The sequence below is a fragment of the Scatophagus argus genome, chromosome 12 (assembly GCF_020382885.2).
Source record: "Scatophagus argus isolate fScaArg1 chromosome 12, fScaArg1.pri, whole genome shotgun sequence".
Lineage (NCBI taxonomy): Eukaryota > Metazoa > Chordata > Actinopteri > Scatophagidae > Scatophagus > Scatophagus argus.
The window spans coordinates 16,002,188-16,021,006 of record NC_058504.1 but is presented as its reverse complement, the minus strand read 5'-3'; the positions used below and the strand labels follow the sequence as shown (position 1 = coordinate 16,021,006).

The 18,819-nt window shown below is 43.7% G+C and overlaps 1 protein-coding gene across 4 annotated transcripts in view; it reads right to left on the bottom strand.

Moving 5' to 3' along the window:
- The window catches only part of unc5a (unc-5 netrin receptor A), a 122,659-nt gene that overhangs the window by 15,995 nt on the left and 87,845 nt on the right, over positions 1–18,819 (bottom strand). For 2 of the 4 annotated variants that reach the window (XM_046406807.1, XM_046406809.1), the window contains 5 exons: positions 12,267–12,431; positions 6,302–6,532; positions 5,270–5,569; positions 2,516–2,603; positions 1,891–2,059 (listed from right to left, as the gene is read on the bottom strand). In XM_046406807.1, coding sequence (XP_046262763.1) covers positions 1,891–2,059; positions 2,516–2,603; positions 5,270–5,569; positions 6,302–6,532; positions 12,267–12,431 — 953 coding nt within the window. The remainder of the gene's footprint in view (positions 1–1,890; positions 2,060–2,515; positions 2,604–5,269; positions 5,570–6,301; positions 6,533–12,266; positions 12,432–18,819) is intronic. The other 2 variants (XM_046406808.1, XM_046406810.1) reach the window with 1 other exon arrangement.

The window sequence follows — 18,819 nt, the reverse complement described above, 5'->3', positions numbered from 1 at the left end:
TAAATCAGGAAAAAATGGGATATTTTGTTCTTGTTAAAAGTTCCCTTCTCATTGCTGTACACTTGCTTCATACTAAAAAAAAAAAAAATAACAAAACAAAACACACATTCCCTCCTACAAACACACACATCCTATACAACACCATCAATTTACTTAATAATGCATGAACGAGGTACTCAATTGACATGAAAGGAGACTCGAATAGATTCCTGGCAAGAATAGATGGTTCTGGAGAAAGGAAGGACTGTGGAGGAACAGTAAATATTGTGGAATTTCTGGAATTTCCTTCAGCCTTTCAGACTTGTTAAGAAAGGTGAAAACAACTTGCCAGTTTCTCTGCAAAACAACATTGTTGCCTGATGGTGATGGTGAGGGGTGTAAAAAACACAAACAGTTAGTGCACAAATTAATTGCTACTTTAATTTGCAGAGGAGAAAAAAAGGCAAGATTTAAACATTGAATGATTTTTCTTGCTTTATTGCAGAGCTTAAGTGCTGTATACATACATACGTAGATATACTATCCCTTCACACTATGGGGGAGTTTTATGAGATAATTTCACCATTCTCCAGGCTAATTTAATGGGAACAAATTGGTCCCAAGGGGACAACATTTTCTCAAAAATCCCATCATGCCAGTTGACTGACTCCCCTCATTAGCCAATCAGGCTGAAGAGAGCATTCTGCCTGCCAAATGCCCAGCAAGCTTCTCTAGGATCGATTTAACCAGACACCATCTACATCAATAGAATTAGTATCGACACAATTCATTTGCTATGCAACCACAATGGAGTCTCACTTTTTCATCATCTCAGTATTTCTTCAAAGTGGAGCACAGAGTAAGGTGGCTCAATTACGCCACTGAACGCTCACTCACTCGCTTCACACTATTTATTTCTCTTACTCTTCCTTCATGTCCATTTTCACCATCTCTTTAAGTCTTTGTCTTCTTTCCTGACATGTAAATCAAATCTCCCACTCTTTCTAATCATTCATCCACATTATCTGCTTGTCCATTTTGCCTTTCCCACTTTTTCTCTCTTCTTTCATTTTCCTTCTCTTCACACTTTCTCTGCAGTTGTTTCCACTGTCATCCTCTCATTCACTCAGCTTTTTTCCTTTGGTGGCCAACGCAGTCAGGCCGCTGGGCTATATTTGGTCCGGCCGATGATTAAAAGTGCTGGTCTAACCTCTGCCTCAGACAGGCCAATCCATCCCACAGACACCCCACCGCTACCACACACGGGAAGGCTGAATAATTTATGCACAATATCGAACATGAAAGAAGACCTACTAACACTCCAAAGCCCACCAGCACCCTTTCCAATCTCTCTGGATTGTTGAGATGGGTATACTGCCTCAAACTGCGTTTGTTTGCAAGGGTGTGTGTGTGTGTGTGTGTGTGTGCATGTGTGTAGACACCAAACCTTCTTCCTAACTCTATCCTGTTGGAGCCTGGCAGTTCTGGTTACTTTCAAATTTCATGGATACAAAAATGGGGAGGGAGCTCTGTAATTGGAAGCAGCGGTCAAAATTGGTCAAGGAGCACTCAGAAGAGTACTTTGAGGATCAGTAATTTGCTTAGAGAATTTCTGTTTTGAGACACATGTTGCCTAGCAACTCTTGAGCTGGAGAGAGCAGGTGCTTCCAGGCTTTTGTTCCAGTCCAATGAGAAAACACCTGATGGTCAATATAATATATACCCTATGGAGTGGATGAGTGCTGGGCCAGAACTACCTCCACTATACAACACTGAGTGCTTTCTGGCGTCTCTGCTGAGCGAGTTAGTACTTATTCCAGAAAAGCTGTCAGAGAAATTAGTGAAAAATTCACCGGGTGGCAACTTGGTCTTTCTATGAAGGATTTGTGCTGTGTTACAGTGTTGTCTCACCTCCCAAGCGCCCTCATAGTTCTGCTTCTTGAGGCGGATGGCCCAGTTATCGAGGCATGCATCAGAGCAGTGGTCCATGCTGAGGATAACTGGCCGACTCAGGACCACCCCTGGAGGGCCACAACTCACAACCGGGCTGAGCAGAGTCTGGCAGCCCGCCAGGGGTAACCTGCACCAGAGAGAGAGGGGAGACGGGGAAGAATCGAGATGAAGTGCTTATACTCACCGAGTTATTAGTGAGAATTTACTGGTCTCTTGTGAGCAGGTTATGATATTGTCACCTCTGCAAATTATGTAGGTGCTGTAACACCGAATAATAAATGCCTGTTGGACTCACTGACTAGCTGGACCAAGTTGTAATGCCTAACACTATCACAACAAGCGACAATGTCTGCGTCTTCTGAGAGTGAATGCAGAAAGCCAGATAAACAGTGTTCTTCAAACAATTCATTTAACTTAGATAGAGCACATCCTGGTAAAAGGCTATGTTATTTATTTACATCCCTCCTCCACAGTACTGGCACAGACTCTTAAGCCTCTCCTAATGGAACAGTAGAGCATCAAAACAAACAGCCTAGTGGCATCCAGGGACGACTGCCAGTTAGGCAGTGTTAAAGAGACCCACCTTAAATCTTCCTTCCTATGAACAGTGAGATAAATCTCATAGATCTTCCCTCTGGGGATGGCCTCGGGAGGAATGAGCAGACTGATTCCTAATGCAAATAACAACAAAGGGAGAGAAAGAGAGGGGGGACAGGCTCATTTGTTCTGTCTGAACAACGCTTTTGTCATCTCACAAAAGGAAGCCAGCCCACTCAACAAAACTGTATGGCTGCAAAAACAAAAAACAAATCTATTCTGAAGGTCAGAGGCAACCTCCGTCAGGTACAGTAGATGCAAATCTCTGCACTGGCAGCTGAGGCGGCATGTGTCCCCACGGTCAACAATTAGCTGAAACAAAAGCGCACACTGCGTGGCGGTTTAAATGTCCTCCGTCTGCCACCAAGTAGATAATTGAGACTATGGAACAGACTATTCCAGGAAAATTGCACTTCCCCAGGAGAATGTGGGAATGCACCTTGGAGAATTGAGAAAGAGAGAGCTATTGAGGTAGTTTGAGTGTTGTGGCATTTGTGTTGCGATTCCCATGCCAAAAATCATCCACTTAGAATCCTATTTAATATGTAGTACAAACAGAGACTCCGAGACACAATCTTAACAGTCTTGGAATTGTAAACTGGGTCTGTTGACCATAAAAAAACATCTGTCTGAATAAGGCTAAGGTCCCTGAATGTTCACAGCTTTGTCTGAATCTATAAACCTCCTTCTGTCATCTTTATCTGTGCTCCCTTTGAAACTGTGGTAAATGACAGTATATTTACTCTGAGCGGATGCATGCAAGTGCTAACGATTGTCCCAGTGAGAAGAAGGGTGCCAAAGCGTGGTATAGTTTACATGGAATTGAGTTAATCCATGCATAAAATATCTGAGAGAGAGAGTGGAGGAAAGACAGAGAAAATAGAGGGAGAAGAAAAAAAAAAGGCCCTTTCTCCTGGCACACTGGTACTGTCATCGGCTAATCTGGACAGCCTACCATGAGCCAAGAGAAAACACTGTCTTCCGGTATACTAATATAAGCTCTACGCTCAGCTAATGTGAGGAGGGGAAGCAAAATAAGGGTCTAATTACATTGGGCTTTTATCAGACTAATCTTTAATGGACTATCTCTATTCCTCTGTCCTTGTTCACAGCACAGAACTGACACTTGTGGACATCAGCTACAAATTCAACCAGCTGCGTCATAAGCGATGGGGCCTAATTGGAAGGATTTGTTCTAGGCTTTATTTCAGAATACAATATATTTGATACAAGCTCTTGATTTTCATACTTTGTCATCATGTCACTGCACTAAACACTCACACTTTTTTACTCCATCACGCATTTTAGATACTGCTTTTATTTTGTATGATTTAATTTTTAAATAAAGGTGTGAACACTGCACACACAATCCATTTTAATGGCCCAATTTAAAACAAGCCGCTCATGCGTTTTCCGGTCTCATCCCCTTCCTGATAACTCATTTATATTACAGAGAGAAATACAGCCTGCGCTAAGTTGATTTGTATGATGTGCTGAAACACTTATGTGTTTATTCTTGTACAAACCTATTAGGAAACCCACATGCACGATATTAAAGCGCTGAATGGTCTGGGTTGGTTTCAACAAGACAGTGGGACGTTTATGGGACTCAGCTGTTTCTGATAAATTCTCCCTGTTAACGTCCAGGCGGAGGCATTGTGTAAACAGGAGTAATTAAGTTTCTGTAAATGTACTTTTTTTATGCAAAAGCAACGACAATGCATGAAATGTGCACTACAAATACAAACTGATTTGTTCCTGCTGTATTTCAACATTTAGTAGCAGATGTTAGCTTGTTAAGATGGAAGTTGTTTATATTTCAAGTATGGCGTTAAACAGAACTTCCCAGAAGGATTAGCCCTTTAATTCTCACAAATGAACCAAAAGACAGATGCATACGACTCACGGACTGGTGTGCAATTCATCCAATGGACAGTTCAGGGGCGGCTTCATCCAGCTTCATCATGGCTACACAAACTGATACCAATTCAAGCTGCACATGGCTTCGCTTTAAGCGTTTGTTTTTTGGTGTTCTCAAATGTCACAAAGAAAAAAAAAGATTCTGAGCATTACTGACTGAACTGCAACTACACCATGTCTTGACAGTAGATACATGAATTTAGCATAATTTTAAAAGCTATACTATTACTACATTTACTAAAAAAAGTGATTTATATAAAATCGATCAATTGCCCATTTTATAGTATAACATGGAGTCAACAAGTGTGTGTTTTTTTTCTTTCCCTTTCCCTTTTCAAAGCAAAAGGGAGTTAAAACTTGAAACAGAGATGTGTTGAACTACAATGCAGGATTATTATATTAAAAGTAAGTGAAATGTAGTAAACAGACAGGAATGAGTCCCACAGTATTCAGAGGAAAATGCCTCTATTTGTCCTGTTTGCCACTGTTTGTCTGTTTATGATATAGGCGCACAAGTTGCAGTCTGAACTAATAGTGCTCATAATGTGTTATTTCTTTGTGAGCTCATAAGGTGCAGTAATGTGCTGAATGACTTGCCGTCATTTGATTTCCCCACAAGGGTCCATTATGACACAGGGTGATGTCACCAGACTGTCAAATGAGTTTTCTGCCAGTTTGACTTTATGGTTAGAGAGGTTAGTTTGTTTAGAAGATGTCAGGGACAACATGACCTGATTCATAACTAAAGGGCAAACCAACTGAACTACAGGCGTGAAAGTACCTTTTATTAAACCAATATAAACCTAAATAAAGGACCCACCTGTGTTGGGGATCGTCAGCCTCCCTCCCAGGAAGTTGAAGGTCCCATAGGAGGTGTTAGCTACATCACGGGGCAGAGTTTTAAAGTAGCTCTGAGTGGACAACCTGCTCACAAACTCACTGGGGTCTGAGTTAAGCTTGCCATTGTGCAGCGTATGTGAGCCATTGGGAAGAGGGTCCAACAGGGGCCCATTGGTCATCGAAAACTTCCCAGCGGCATCGTGGCGAGAGCGGAGGGTGCCTTGGTAACTGGTGGTGGTAGTAGTTAGATCAGGCTGGATGGTGAGCAAATGAGAATTCTCTGTTTAAGTAATAAAAAAGAGGAAAAACAGACAAAAACACACGTGTGAATCTCCATGAGTGACAGGCGGGATGGTTCATACATCAGAGACAGACCTCACACTCTCTCTAAAGCTGTTGCAACACGTACACAAGACTGAAACAAACAGGAAAAGACACATGCTGCAGAAAACAGAAGACTCACGCGCACACACTCTTGACAACACACAAACACAAATTTCACCCAAAGCCAGACTATTCCCCTCCCCTCTCTTCTATCTTCATCTGTCTGTCTCTTTAGCAACCACACAATCAATTCCAAACAGAACTCAGATGCAGCTTAGCACCCAGAATATATAAAAGCTTTTTTCACGGTGAATCACAGGCACTGCTACCCAGTTCCCCATCTCCATCCAACTCAGACAGTTGTATTTCTATTACTCGCTGGTAAAGCTCAGAGGCTCCACACAGGCAGTAAACAGAGTGGGTACATTTCCTGACAATGAGGTGGTGGCGAAACATAATGTGTCAGGCAGGCAAATAAACAGCTCGTGTACCACAGACACACACACACACACACACAAACATAATACATCTTGCTTAGACTACAAACCACTGTAAACACATTCACACCACCTCCACATCCACAAACAAACACGGGATCAGTGGTACATGTAGATGAGTGCTGCACAGTGGGCAGACGGACAGACTGACTGATGCACAGAGGAGGGTAGAACAAAGAACAGTGTCCTACTGCTGCGGGGGGGAGGCCTGCGTGGCCGTGGTGCCCACACACCTGGCTTACTGGGCTTTATGCCCATGGGCTGGAAGCCAGTGGTGAGGATGGAGGAGTCCGCCACGTCGGCATCCAGGCCCTCCTTCTTGCGCCGGTAGACCAAGACCACCACAATGAGCAGCAGAGTCAGACACAGAGCCACCGCCACCATGCCCACGTAGAGAGCCACGTCCTCGGCCCCGCTCACAGCTGCAAAGGAAACACAGCAGAACAACAGAAAAATGATTACTCATGATTCAACAAGCTTCCGCAGATGTGGAATGACAACACCAACGTGTGTTGCTTCGACATATTTTATTATCTTCCCTGAAAAGGTCTCACTCGAGGATCTGTTCACTGGCACAAAATCAGTCGTACATGTACCGTACCTTGATTGCCACCTAATTTTTCTTTACTTTGCTTGAGGAAATATTATAAATGTAAAGGTAAATATTAGATATTAGATCTTCAAAGCTCCCTTTCATACATATATTGACACAAATAAAAAAATATCTGCTTGGATGTGTGTCTGTTATGCTTTTTTTCAGCAAAAGTATAATTTTCATATTATAATCTTTTAAAAAAAAGAAAGAAAAGAATCTATGATCAAGAATCCGTGGGGGGCATGTATTTGTGATGCTTGTAGTCGCTGCGGTTTGTAGTCTCTTAAAATCAGTTTTTCAGTGAGCACAGAGAAACTTTAGACTTTCGATAAATGAATGGGAAAACATCCTGATAGTGTCAGACTGCAAGACAGCATTCTGCACAGAGAAGTTCAAACATTCAACTGTAGGAAAAAGAAGAAAAACAGATATTTGAATGAAGGATTAATAGTATTTTTTAAAAGCCTAAAGATTCAATGTCACTCTGTACACAGTCAGAAAGCAGAAAAAACGTCCTTCTGGAGTAGCTTTTCAGAGCTACCTTACTTCATCTCTGCACTGGATAAATATATCATCTGCTAGCATGTTCTTTCACTCCCGTCTTCTTCTCTCTGCCTCTCAGTACACAACACCCCCAAGAGAGACAGAGGAAAAATGAAGGATTTGCTTATGAAATTCTAGCACATCTTATTGAATGTATCTCTCTTTCTGCATCTTTCTCTCTCTCCCCCTCTCGCAAAAGCATAAGAGTGCCTTTCTCCTAAAAGTACGGTATGACGATGGCAGCTAAGCCCAAACAAACACCAATGCGTGCATGCATATGTGTGTACATACTGTGTGAGTGTGTGTGTTTTGTCTGGGAATGGGATTTGCTACGGCTGTCTCCCCAGGCTGGGGGAATGTAGTGGCGGAGGTGGAGGATGCTCCTGGGGCCTTTGTGGAGGGGCATTGTCCCGGGGAGCCATGGGGGCGTAGCGCTGTCAACTGAACACAGTCAAGGAGGGGACGCATTGAGTAGCGAAGCTTTGAGGGATGGAGAACAGCAGCAAAGGTTAAAGTGCTGCAGGCAGGCGTTCATTGAGTTGACAACAAAAGGAGGAGGACAGAAGCAGGGAGAGAAGAAGCAAACATACAAGAATGAAAATTAAAATTCAAGGGGGACAAAAAAAAAAAAGGACAAAGACTAGCGAGACAGCATGTGCCTGTGACTGACAGCATGTGTGATTTGCATTTAATCTACGAGCAGCAATAACACGTCCAGAAGGTTTGTGACAAAACCGACCTGATTAACATTAGATATGGCATATTTTGATGAGTATGTCCAGACTGTTGTGATATTTTTCTACCAGTGTGTAATCCTGCTACAGGAGCCGTGCTCAGCCTTGGAAACACAGATTTGACAAATTTTAACTTGTGTTAGTAAATCTGTGAGAAGAGCACAATTAAATTAGCTGTGGGCTAAAAAGAAAAAAATAAAAAAGAAAGAAATTGGTCAAAAAATGATTCTTTCTCTTTGTGTCAAACTCTCATCTCCATTCATTTTCTTTTTCATCCATTTGTCCTTGCCTTCTCCTTTTTCCTCGTAAAATCCATTTCCTTGGACAAAGCTGCCTGACATGCCAAGACTTTAAGAGAAATGCCAGAATCTATTTCATGGGTGATTATCTCAGTACAATCTGATACCTTAAGTAGTGGGATTATACGCAGCCAGCCTCTATGGCAGCCTGTTGTAATGCCAGAGATCTCTTGACATGTAATCAATCAGCAATGACTGGCTGAAGATAAACAGGAGACAGCGTGTTTTGTTCTTGCCATTGCATTGCACGTGTGCACAGAGCATACTTATGGCATGAAGAGATGTAGAGGATACACAGACTCGTCCTCTGAATCTCCTTCTGTCCATTTACCTTTGCCTGAGTGTCTCTGTCCTCAAAGAAGCATAGAGGTGCTTAACTGCAAGCAGCCTGGCTAAACCTTCCACCTTTCACAATGAGCTCAAAAAAGGGGAAAGAGACCATGGTTGAACCTCTCATTAAAGTTCCCAAATCCAATTGTCTTCGTGAGTCAAAGGCCAGATGAGGCTGCGATATTTGGACTTCTAGCGCTGCAGTCTACAGAGAGATGTGCGGTCTGACTAAAGACAAAACAACACCCGTCAGCAAGGAGACAAGCCTACTGGGCTCTGCTGATTGGATAAACATAGCCTTAGATTGGCTGGCTGCTGTTTACTTTCTAAGGGCAAACCAAAGGCACCCGAGCCATCTTCAGATGCAAAGATCCAGTATCTCTACTCTTCCTTTCCCCTGCACACAATACTCTTGAACCCGGACAATAATGTCAGTCAATCAGACAACTCTCTCTCTCTCTCTCTCTCTTCTTTCCTCCCTCTATCTTTCTCTCCCTCTACTCTGTCTGTAATCTCTGGTGGCTTATCGGAGCATCGCTGAGTGAAGTTTTATCTGACCCACCAGGTGTCACAGCGAAACGATCCCGATGCTTGCTGCAACCCTGACCAGGAACTGCTCTCAGCTCTTCCTGGCCTCCGCTCATTGATTTTCATGATGCCAGCCAATAATTGAAAGGACATCCATCACACTTTAATTGACATAGCTAATCAGGTTTTATAATTGGATGGGCTTTACTTTAGTCCCCCTCTAGCACACCCTCTCTCTCACTCCTCTTTTTCCACACAAACTCTACCAATTCACCTCTCCTTTCCTCTCTGCAGCCCATCACTCCATTGCTCATTTCCACTTGACATAATTGCTGGCGAGGAACTTTTGATTCTCTTTGTGCGTGACCTCTCTCCATGATTGACACACGCCTGCGGATAATCTGTGGATGTGATGAGCTGTTTGCAGAGTTGACCCCAGGCCAATCTCTGTTTGTTCCCCTCTCCTGAAGCTTTCAGTTCAACTCCTCAGACTCGCTCCAGGGCTGCCTGGTTAGGGATCAGCTTCTGACTTGAGATGAGCCAGTATGGACTTATAATTCATCTATCTCTGAGGCGACGCACCAAGCTCCTGTTGAAGTTTGGACTCTGGCTACATTGGCAGTCAGCACAGTGTCTGCACCTGATAGTCCTCAACTCGCTCTACCTGCTCCTTTCTCTCTCCCGCATTGATAAATAAAAGCTTTGCAGCCTCCTGCGCCTCCTCCCTGGGCATTTATCAAGAAACCTGAGAATATATTTCATCCCATGGCCAATCCCAGTCACCCGCCCAAAGATGAATAACACTGGAGTTCTTAAGGTCAGGGAAATATGGCTACTAAAACTCTCAAAGTGAACGTGACCATTACTATCTCCACAATACAGTCGTCCCATCCCTCAGTGGGTCCCAGTGAAATATGGCCCAAAATAAATGTTTAGCCATTTTTCACACAGCCTGTGACCCCCACGCTGACAAACAAACCCATGACAAAAAAAAAAAAAAACATCAGCTCCTTTGCTACCAAATTAGTCTCCTGCAATTCAAAAGCAGACGGATTAACAGTTTGATGGTCTTCACACAATCATTTGGACATCCCCAAAATGGGATGCTGTGGCAAATTAAGTTCATTACCTTCATTACACACATTAAGCCAAATAATTGTTTTTATGTTGTCCCAATTTCCTGTGCCTGAGAATATGAGCAGTGTTATGTTTCCCCCACTGTCACTTTTGTGCCCTCTAACACCTGCCTGCCATTTTGGCTCTGGCACGCTGCCAGCGCATTTATTATTTCTCTGCACATTTTTGCCTAGCTCCATCTTGGTCCTCACTTGTTTGCTTTATGAAAATGATCCTGCCTGGGTCAGATCTGTTTGTTTTGGAGCTGTAACACAAAGCACTGATTCTCATATAAGCAACACCCAGAACTAACCTCAACTAACATACGCCATGTCTGGGATAATGAGGGAGATTAGACGCGTTTGTGAGGTTGGTGATGTGGACACCCTCTGTGGCTGAGTAGCTACAGCTCACTCTGCACTGTAGTTGCATTGTTTGATTACACCAGAGGAGAGAAGGGTGTCTTTTGTTTCAGGGGGAAGTTTTCCATCTCAGCTAATAGCCTGCAGACATGGATGAAGTATGGGAGTTGCTGACAAGCCAAAACCATCTTGCTATTTTGCTTATTATAATACTTCACACAGCCGTTGTCTATGGAAACACATCTGCTGGGAACAGATTGGGACAAGCATTCTTCAGAGGCCAGCACTCCACTCTGCACCGTCAGTGTAGCAAATACTGAGAGTCTGTGTGTGTGTGTGTGTGTGTGTGTGTGTGTGTGTGTGTGGAACAATGACTGGCATCTTTGTGTATATATCTTGCCTCTCTGGGGAGGAGCTGCTGACCTTTGATGATGGGCTGACTGAGCTTTCTGGTTCACTGCACCAGTCAAGCCATACTCAGCTAACAGCACACACACGCACATGCATGCACACACAGATTAACGTGTACTCACATGTAGAGTTAACACATATGCACGATGCAGCCCTAGTCGGCCCAGCCCTCCCCCACGCATCGGTCTATTCAATCATGTCAATAAGTGCAAGATACATAATTCTGTTTGTTAATTCGCTGGCCCATGTCAACTGAATCTGTGTTTAAACTCAGTGTTTGCCATGCAGAGCATCCAGAGAATGTGTTATTTACAACATTTTCTCTATAAGACGCCACCCTGAGACTCATCAGTTTTGGATAGGAAGCTGCACTATCTTTGTGTCTTTGATATCTGTAGGGAGACAGAGCTCTCCCTTCATGTCCATCTGGTCAACAGTGGACCCTGCTGCAGCTCTGTGCCACTTTCCACAGAGCTGCTGGCTCAGGCTCTATGAGCTTTGCTGTTTCTAATCCTGACAGTATGCACATGCCCTATTAATGACACCCGAGGAGTGGCGACAATACTGGTTGCTTTGCACAAAAAAAATTTAATACACATTGGTTTGTAGCTATGTCACAGCACACTGAACAATCACAGCAGACAGGCAGCACCTGCCATGTGCGTTTACACAGCCGAGTTGACCCCTGGCACTTTATATGGCAGGTTGTGTTTTAATCAGAAGAGAGATGGTTTAATTCTCAGCTCTGTCAATAGGTCAGAGACAATCACAGCACCAACACAGACTGTATATCACATTTAAGCGACACACATCAGTGTTTATTGAAACTGATCGTTGAAAAGGGTCACGCACATGGCGAAGAGCCAGTAACAGTCTGCAGAGACACTGTTGTCTTATGGGATGGACAGCTTTCCTCGATGAACGTTTTCTAATATATACCCAACACTTAACATGGGAAACTGATACCATAACAAGGCATAAATGACAAGGTTTGTGACCATCTTGTTGTATAAGCAATTACTAAGTTATTAAGCAGGTGCAGTTATTAAGCAATGATTTATTTTAAATTGTCAATCTGGAACTTCTCATATAAGTTATAACAAACATTACTAAACTGTATCTGATCCTGAGCCAGAAAAGTGGTTAAACTTCCTGGTGCTACTACATCTTTTCTATTGTTCCACTGAGTTGAACGGCTGAGACTATGGTTTGCAGGATGTGGGTGGTGGTGAACTCACTCTGTGGGCACTGCTCGCTCGTGCAGTTGAGAGACTGGAGGTCGAGCCCCTGGCAATCTTTGCCCCCAGTACCAGGTGAGGGCTGGGTGCACTCCCTGGTCCTCCACATCGAACAGTCCGTGCCACAAGCTGACCACTTGCTCCACTCGCTCCAGCCTCCGTCCACTGCAGACACACACACAAAAAAAAAAACGGATGAAAAAATGGATGAATATGAACACATACAAACTGCAGCAGCAAAAACCCAAACTGATTCACTTCAAACACTTGCACTGCAGTTCACAGGAAAAACTATTGATCGGAAAACATGCTGAATAGGTTCAATAAAACAAGCAACAACTTTATTTATTTATTTATTTCAAACACTGTGATATGTTAAAACTCTACATGGTGAAGTTCAGATGCAACAGCAGTGTAAACGCAGTGGTGTACCAGTATTTGCGTGCGAGATGAGAACAACTGGTAGAATACTCTGTTGCCATCCTGTGCAAATCCATTTGCACTAAAATGGAAACCTGGTAGGGAAAGCATTATAAAGACATGCAAATCCACTTGCACACACTCAAATCCAGCAGATGCACAGGGAAACTGAAGCGTGTAAAACTGCTGAGGAGAGCCATATTTTCTCTATTCAGCTTTCTTTGTTTATTACCAGCATGGAAATCAGATGCAACTAAGCTAAACCTCAATGGTACAAGGGTGCCGTGGAAGGTGCTGAGGTCTGGTAGACCCAGGCATCAACACACTAAATCTGCACTGGGAGAAGGATTTCACTGGCCTTCTGGCCTTTTGTCAAACATATATGCACACACAAATAACACGAAAAACTGAACATTTGCGGAAACAAATCAGCCTTAGTTTGATTTCTTTGTCAAAACAGACTGTTACCATAGCAACATGAGCATTAACTTCAGTGTATTATAATGCAAGACACAGTGCAGGTGGCATTACCCGGAACATTACTGTATATTACACCTGCAGCCTATTTCTGTCGACCATAACTTCAAACGCACACCACCATCAGTGTGAGCAAAATGAAACAAATGGAAATGGGCTGGTAATAGTTCTGACAGGGCCCTGCTGCAAGAAATATCAACAGCTTTACCACACACAGAGAAAAGAAGGCCATTTTGCAATGGAGGGGGTAATCTGGCACTGTGGCCCGGGTGGGGTGGTGGCTCGGACTGATATTGTCGGTGACACAGATCCAGGCCTGGGGAAGGTTACCATAGGGCTAATGGGAAAAAGAGCAGTAATGAGCTCTCATGGGAGAAAAGCACCACCGTCTCGCTCTCTCTCCAAATGTAAGGGTGAAGGGGACTAGACAAGAATTACCAGAGTCTCGCACACACACACCTCTATGACAGCAGTAACCCTCCTCCTAAGTGACCTCAGGGCAAGGAAACCTTAGTGCTCATTAATCCTAGCAATGACCTCAAGAGAGCAGGTCTGACCTGCTGCAGGTCAGTGGCTTTGGTTAATAAAACATAAGTGAGAGGTTTCTGAGGGTGGGATACCCATTATTGCATGACTACCAAATAACTTCATTATTTGGTTTTAGAGCAAGTCCCCATTTGGAAAATGAACTAAAAGGTGCTGTGAGCACATTGGGACAGAGACACAGGTGTGTAAAATCACACCCTTCTCACACCTTGTTTGTCTGTGTGTGGCCTCAAATGCTTGGAGGAGAATGTGAGACTATTTTGTGTGTGTGTGTCTGTTTGTCTGGTGGGATGCTGACACAGCTCGGGCCTCTTTGCGGTCAGATCCATTTGGCAGAGAGAGCAGAACCAATCAGATAATTGTCCTTGTTTGGCATTGAGTGGACCCATCCGTGGGCCAGTGGGCTGATTATCCAGGCTGGGAATGAGAATGATTGAATAGCGAATTACATCCTAATGAATATATTATGTCGCCCCTCAGTTTAGTTTATCCACACTACTGTGAAGTAAAGAGATGAGATCAACATCTGCCCTGATGAGGTGATGAAATTCTACTTCACTTTTCCACCACAAAGCAAGACTAATGGCCATGCAAATAACATTTTCAAACAAGGAGATTGGAGTGGAAAACAGGGTGCTGCTCATGAGAATGTGGATGAGACGTGAGCGATGCGACCCTGAGGCTGAGGCAAATCAAAGAAAGATGGAGATGCATAAACAGTTCTTGGCCTATCTGACTCTGAAGACATCTTGCAAATATTTCTCAATTGGAAGAGGCTTCCCACAGAAGCAGATACAAGAAAAAATATTTGGACAGCGTAAGAGGAAGCGGAAAGATAGTAAGTGGTTACAATAAATGCAGTGAAGCAAGAAAATTGTCACTTTCCTTGATTCTTTCTTTTTTTCCACGTTCAAGGCTAAAATCAGAATCAGACCTCATCCTTTTACCTTTTCAGAATCCACATAAGAAAATTGTTATCCACAGCCACAGTTTTCTTTATCAAATCCCCAGGAAGAGATTGTTAGTGCTACTGCAAAAAGGCACCAAACCTGATTTTCAATCATGCAGCACCACAGGTTTTAGGTCAGGCAGGTCTCTGAGGAGGGACAGCAATACAATAGCCCAGTGGCAAGCCCCCATTAGGACATGTTGTCAGGGGGAGAAGCAAAAGGAACCTGACCATTCTTTACAGGTCGGCAGGAGGGCCGGTTTGAGGCTTTGCTGTCCAAAATGACAATGGCTGCTGACGAACACAGGCCGAGATCATCGAACACCTATGGTTTCTGTGTCCTTGAGAGGAACATGAGGAGGTAGACAAGTACCACTGAGACCAGCAGGCCACCCCCTCTGCTCTCACTGTCCTGTCAACACACGTGTGTGCACAGTAACCCCCACCAATCCCAGTGTTCAAAGGCTGATGGAAAAAAAAAGCCTTAGGAAACCACAGACCACAGCAGGGGGTTGATAACTCAGCCACAGCCATGGGTGATGCAACAGAGATTAATATTCTGTATTCTGTTAAAGAGGTTAAAAAGTTGATTTTGTTAGCAGTTGTGACATAGTATATAATCAGTAACTAAGCAAAGCCAAGTGAGCACTCTTATGCTAACTAAGCCACTAGAACAAACCAAAAAGGAGACGGAACGACATATGAAGAGGGTGAGCCAGAACAAATGGCACAGAATGAGTAAAAACAGCGCTGACGCAAGGCTGTCACCAGATGGCCACCGTCTTTTTGCAGTTGAACTAACGTGTTTCTCTGTCACATTTATTAGCCATAGCTTTTATTTATTCCTTGGATAAAATATTAAGTCTCCCTGATAACGTCTAAAGACACACACAAATGCTTACTTCCGAGGCAGAATTAGACACTTGCCTGCAGTGCAGACAGCAGACATATGGGTGCCAACTTGCATGTGTGCAGCACGTGCACGTGCAAACACCCGCTTACAAGAACGCGTGCACAAATACACCAGCCCAGAGTCTGTTTATTTTCCATCTACTAGAATTCTCATGACTCCTCTGGCAAGCCTGAGGGATCAGTGCAATATTTAAATAATTCGCACAAGTTGGAAATCCTTTCACGTTGTTTGCCGTTCTTTAACACATCAGCAACATCATGCATCGTGTGTGTGGGGCAGGTGTCACCTCTGAAACGGGAGATTAACTATTTGTTGTTGGCTCAGGTCATGTGCCTAAGCCAGAAATGTTGGTGCAAGCTGACATTTTGCCATAACTGTTGACTCACACCAAAAATCAGCTCAGGGAGAGTCGACGAAAGGATGAGGGACGGTCTGCAGATTTATGTGGAAACTTCAGCAGGATATGATGACATGGAGACAAAAGAAAAAGGAGAAAGCAGAGAGAGGAAAGAGAAATGGAGATAAGCTCTTGCCTGGTTTGGCTACTGGCTGTCTCAACTGTTGATCTGCTCTGCTCTGAGCCTCAGGCTTTAGCCTCAGTGTCCTCCTCCTCCACAGCTCCCTGTGTCTCTCCCAGCATGGAACCCATCTGATCTGCCACACAGGCCTCCGCCAACTCTCATTAAACACTTTGGAGACTTAGACAAAAATACAGATGAGCCTCTCTATGTTCACGCTTTCCAGACGAGATGTGGGAGCTCACATTTGTATAGAGGAGTCATTGTGAACAGACATGTGGATGGTTCCGTTACCAAACAGGTTGTTGTTAGTCCCTGGAAGCCCATATGAAAAATGTGCATAAAAATATGTCTCTGTGGCCATGCTCTGAAGGAATATTGGTACTTTTTAAATGTGGAATGACATATGGCCATCGGCATTTCATAAAGAAATATATATAGACTTCGCTGAGCAATGAAGAGACAAATTACAGGCTTTGCATGTTGTTGGCTGCTAATTTAAACTGATTTTCTCCCAGTGAATATCCATTCAGTTGACATCTCTTTGTCCTGAAAGGACGAGCATGGCAAATGTGTTTGGACACTTGTGTGTTTTTAGACAAAACATAAACAGGGGGTAACAAGAAATAACAAAGAATAAGACAAAGAACAAGAAACTAAAAAAAATACAATTATTTTTTGTGACCGATTTAAAAGATGCTAGTGCTGTGAATTAAATGCACGAGAGAGCTCATAATCAAAGAATCTTATTCTAGATAATTAATGAACTCTTGAAACAAGACCAGTATTAAAATCATGCAATTTTTAAAATGCACCTCAACAACAAAAGGCACTATAGAGCAGAAATGCCTCTCAAGGCTGACTTAAAAAAAATAAAGAAGACTATTTCTGAATTCAAATGTCAGCCATGTCTAAATAAATAACATGATGACTATCGGCAGCATTACAGCTCCCCATGTAATTCATTCTTCTCCAATCTGTCCTGAAATCACCATCTACTGTGTATCTAGATGATTGGACCTGCAAAGAGTGTAAGCATAGTGATAATTAAAGTTATCCAGTATGCAAGAATGGTCTCTGCTAGGCTGGCCTCATCTGCTCCTTTTTTCACAATGTGACGCTTACATGAGAGTGTTTTTTTTTTTTCTGGGTAGATGACTCATACATGTTGTTAATCATGTACTTGATGAATCAGAGTTAAGATTCAAATGTGTTTGGGGGGTTGTCTTTGCTGGGCTGTGTGTGCGCTGTGTGACAAATGATGGGAACAGACACTTCATATGGGGGAACTTGAACTTCAGAGGCATGTCTGTGAGTACACAACAGAGCCGTTGTGCCATTTGTGATTGGAAACAACAGTCCATCATCCCCAGGCTCTGGCGCGGTGAACTTTGGCCTAAGCAGGACCCTCTCCAGGGTCCGACAGCTGGGGCTGCCTGTGCCACTGGCGTTCTGTCTGAGACAGGTAACGAGTGACAAAAGAAGGCAGAGACTACTCTCTATTGCCAAACAACAGGACTGATAGAGGTGTGAGTGGGGTCAAGTTGCCGTTCGTCTGTCATCAAGAGAATAAAAAGGGAGTTATTTCTCTCCCAAAGTCTCTGCAAACTGTCTTCACAGGGCACAATGCAATTTCTGTCAAAGCACCCCAAGAGTTGAAATTACACACTTTCTCCTTGTGGGGCAAGAGAAAGAGAGAGGAGGGCGGGGTTTGGGCTAACAATAGCAGCTTGGGCTGACATTAATCTCTTTAAGCTTATGGAGGTCAGTATCCTGCTTTGCTATGGGGGAATGTCAAGCATCCCTGGACACCTCCTCTAATTCCATTACTCGTTTCTCCAGCGCTCACAATTCCAAATCCGTCCAGATAGTGTCCTGATGGAGCATCACGCATTTGTTTCTGTGCTTCCTTTGTCTTCTTCCTCCTGCTGAATTCCAGTGGGCCATGTTACTTACACTCAAGCTTGACATGTAGTGATGTCTTTACATGGGAGATGTGTAACACAACACCCTGATTCACTGAGGGAGATAACCTCTGTTTTAGGCAGGGAGAAGCTGCCACTGCCAGAGGTGTTGGATTTCCCTCTCTGCTATTTACCTAGCGTGGGAGATTACTCCTGCGGTCAGCATGGCTGCAGAGCCCCGGCTATATGTCCGCCGGCAACCAATCTCTCATCCACACTCTGGTTTCTTCTCTCTCTCTCTCTCTCTGGGCTTTGTTTCCTTCCTCTCTTACACTGTATCTGATTCCATCCGTCTATCCATACTTTCACCTTACACCTCCTTTATCCCCATCCTGCTCTTTCTCCCTCGCTATCTCTCCCCCTGGCCTAATGTGGGACTGCAAATGAAGCAGCTTGACTTCCATCACAGGCTAAAAGGGATCGATATGTGTTGCTCAGTATCAGGCAGGACACTCTCTCCCTCTCCAATGCTCTCTCTCTCACAAGGGAGAACGTGGCAGGCAAATCAAATGCCCTCAACTCCTCACACGTAAACATGGCACACAGGCTGCCATAATTCAGCTTTTATTGCCCATATTTACTACGCAGCTTGAGCAGCAAACAATAACAAATGTAGTAACTGCTCTGACACTATGGCATGGTTGGGACCATGTCTGTTAAAGCAGACAGGTCTCTGAATCAGAAGCAGGGTCTGCGTACAGCGCAGGACATAAAGAGACATGTGAACAAAGAGTGATAATAATAAATCACTTATAGGATGAGGCCT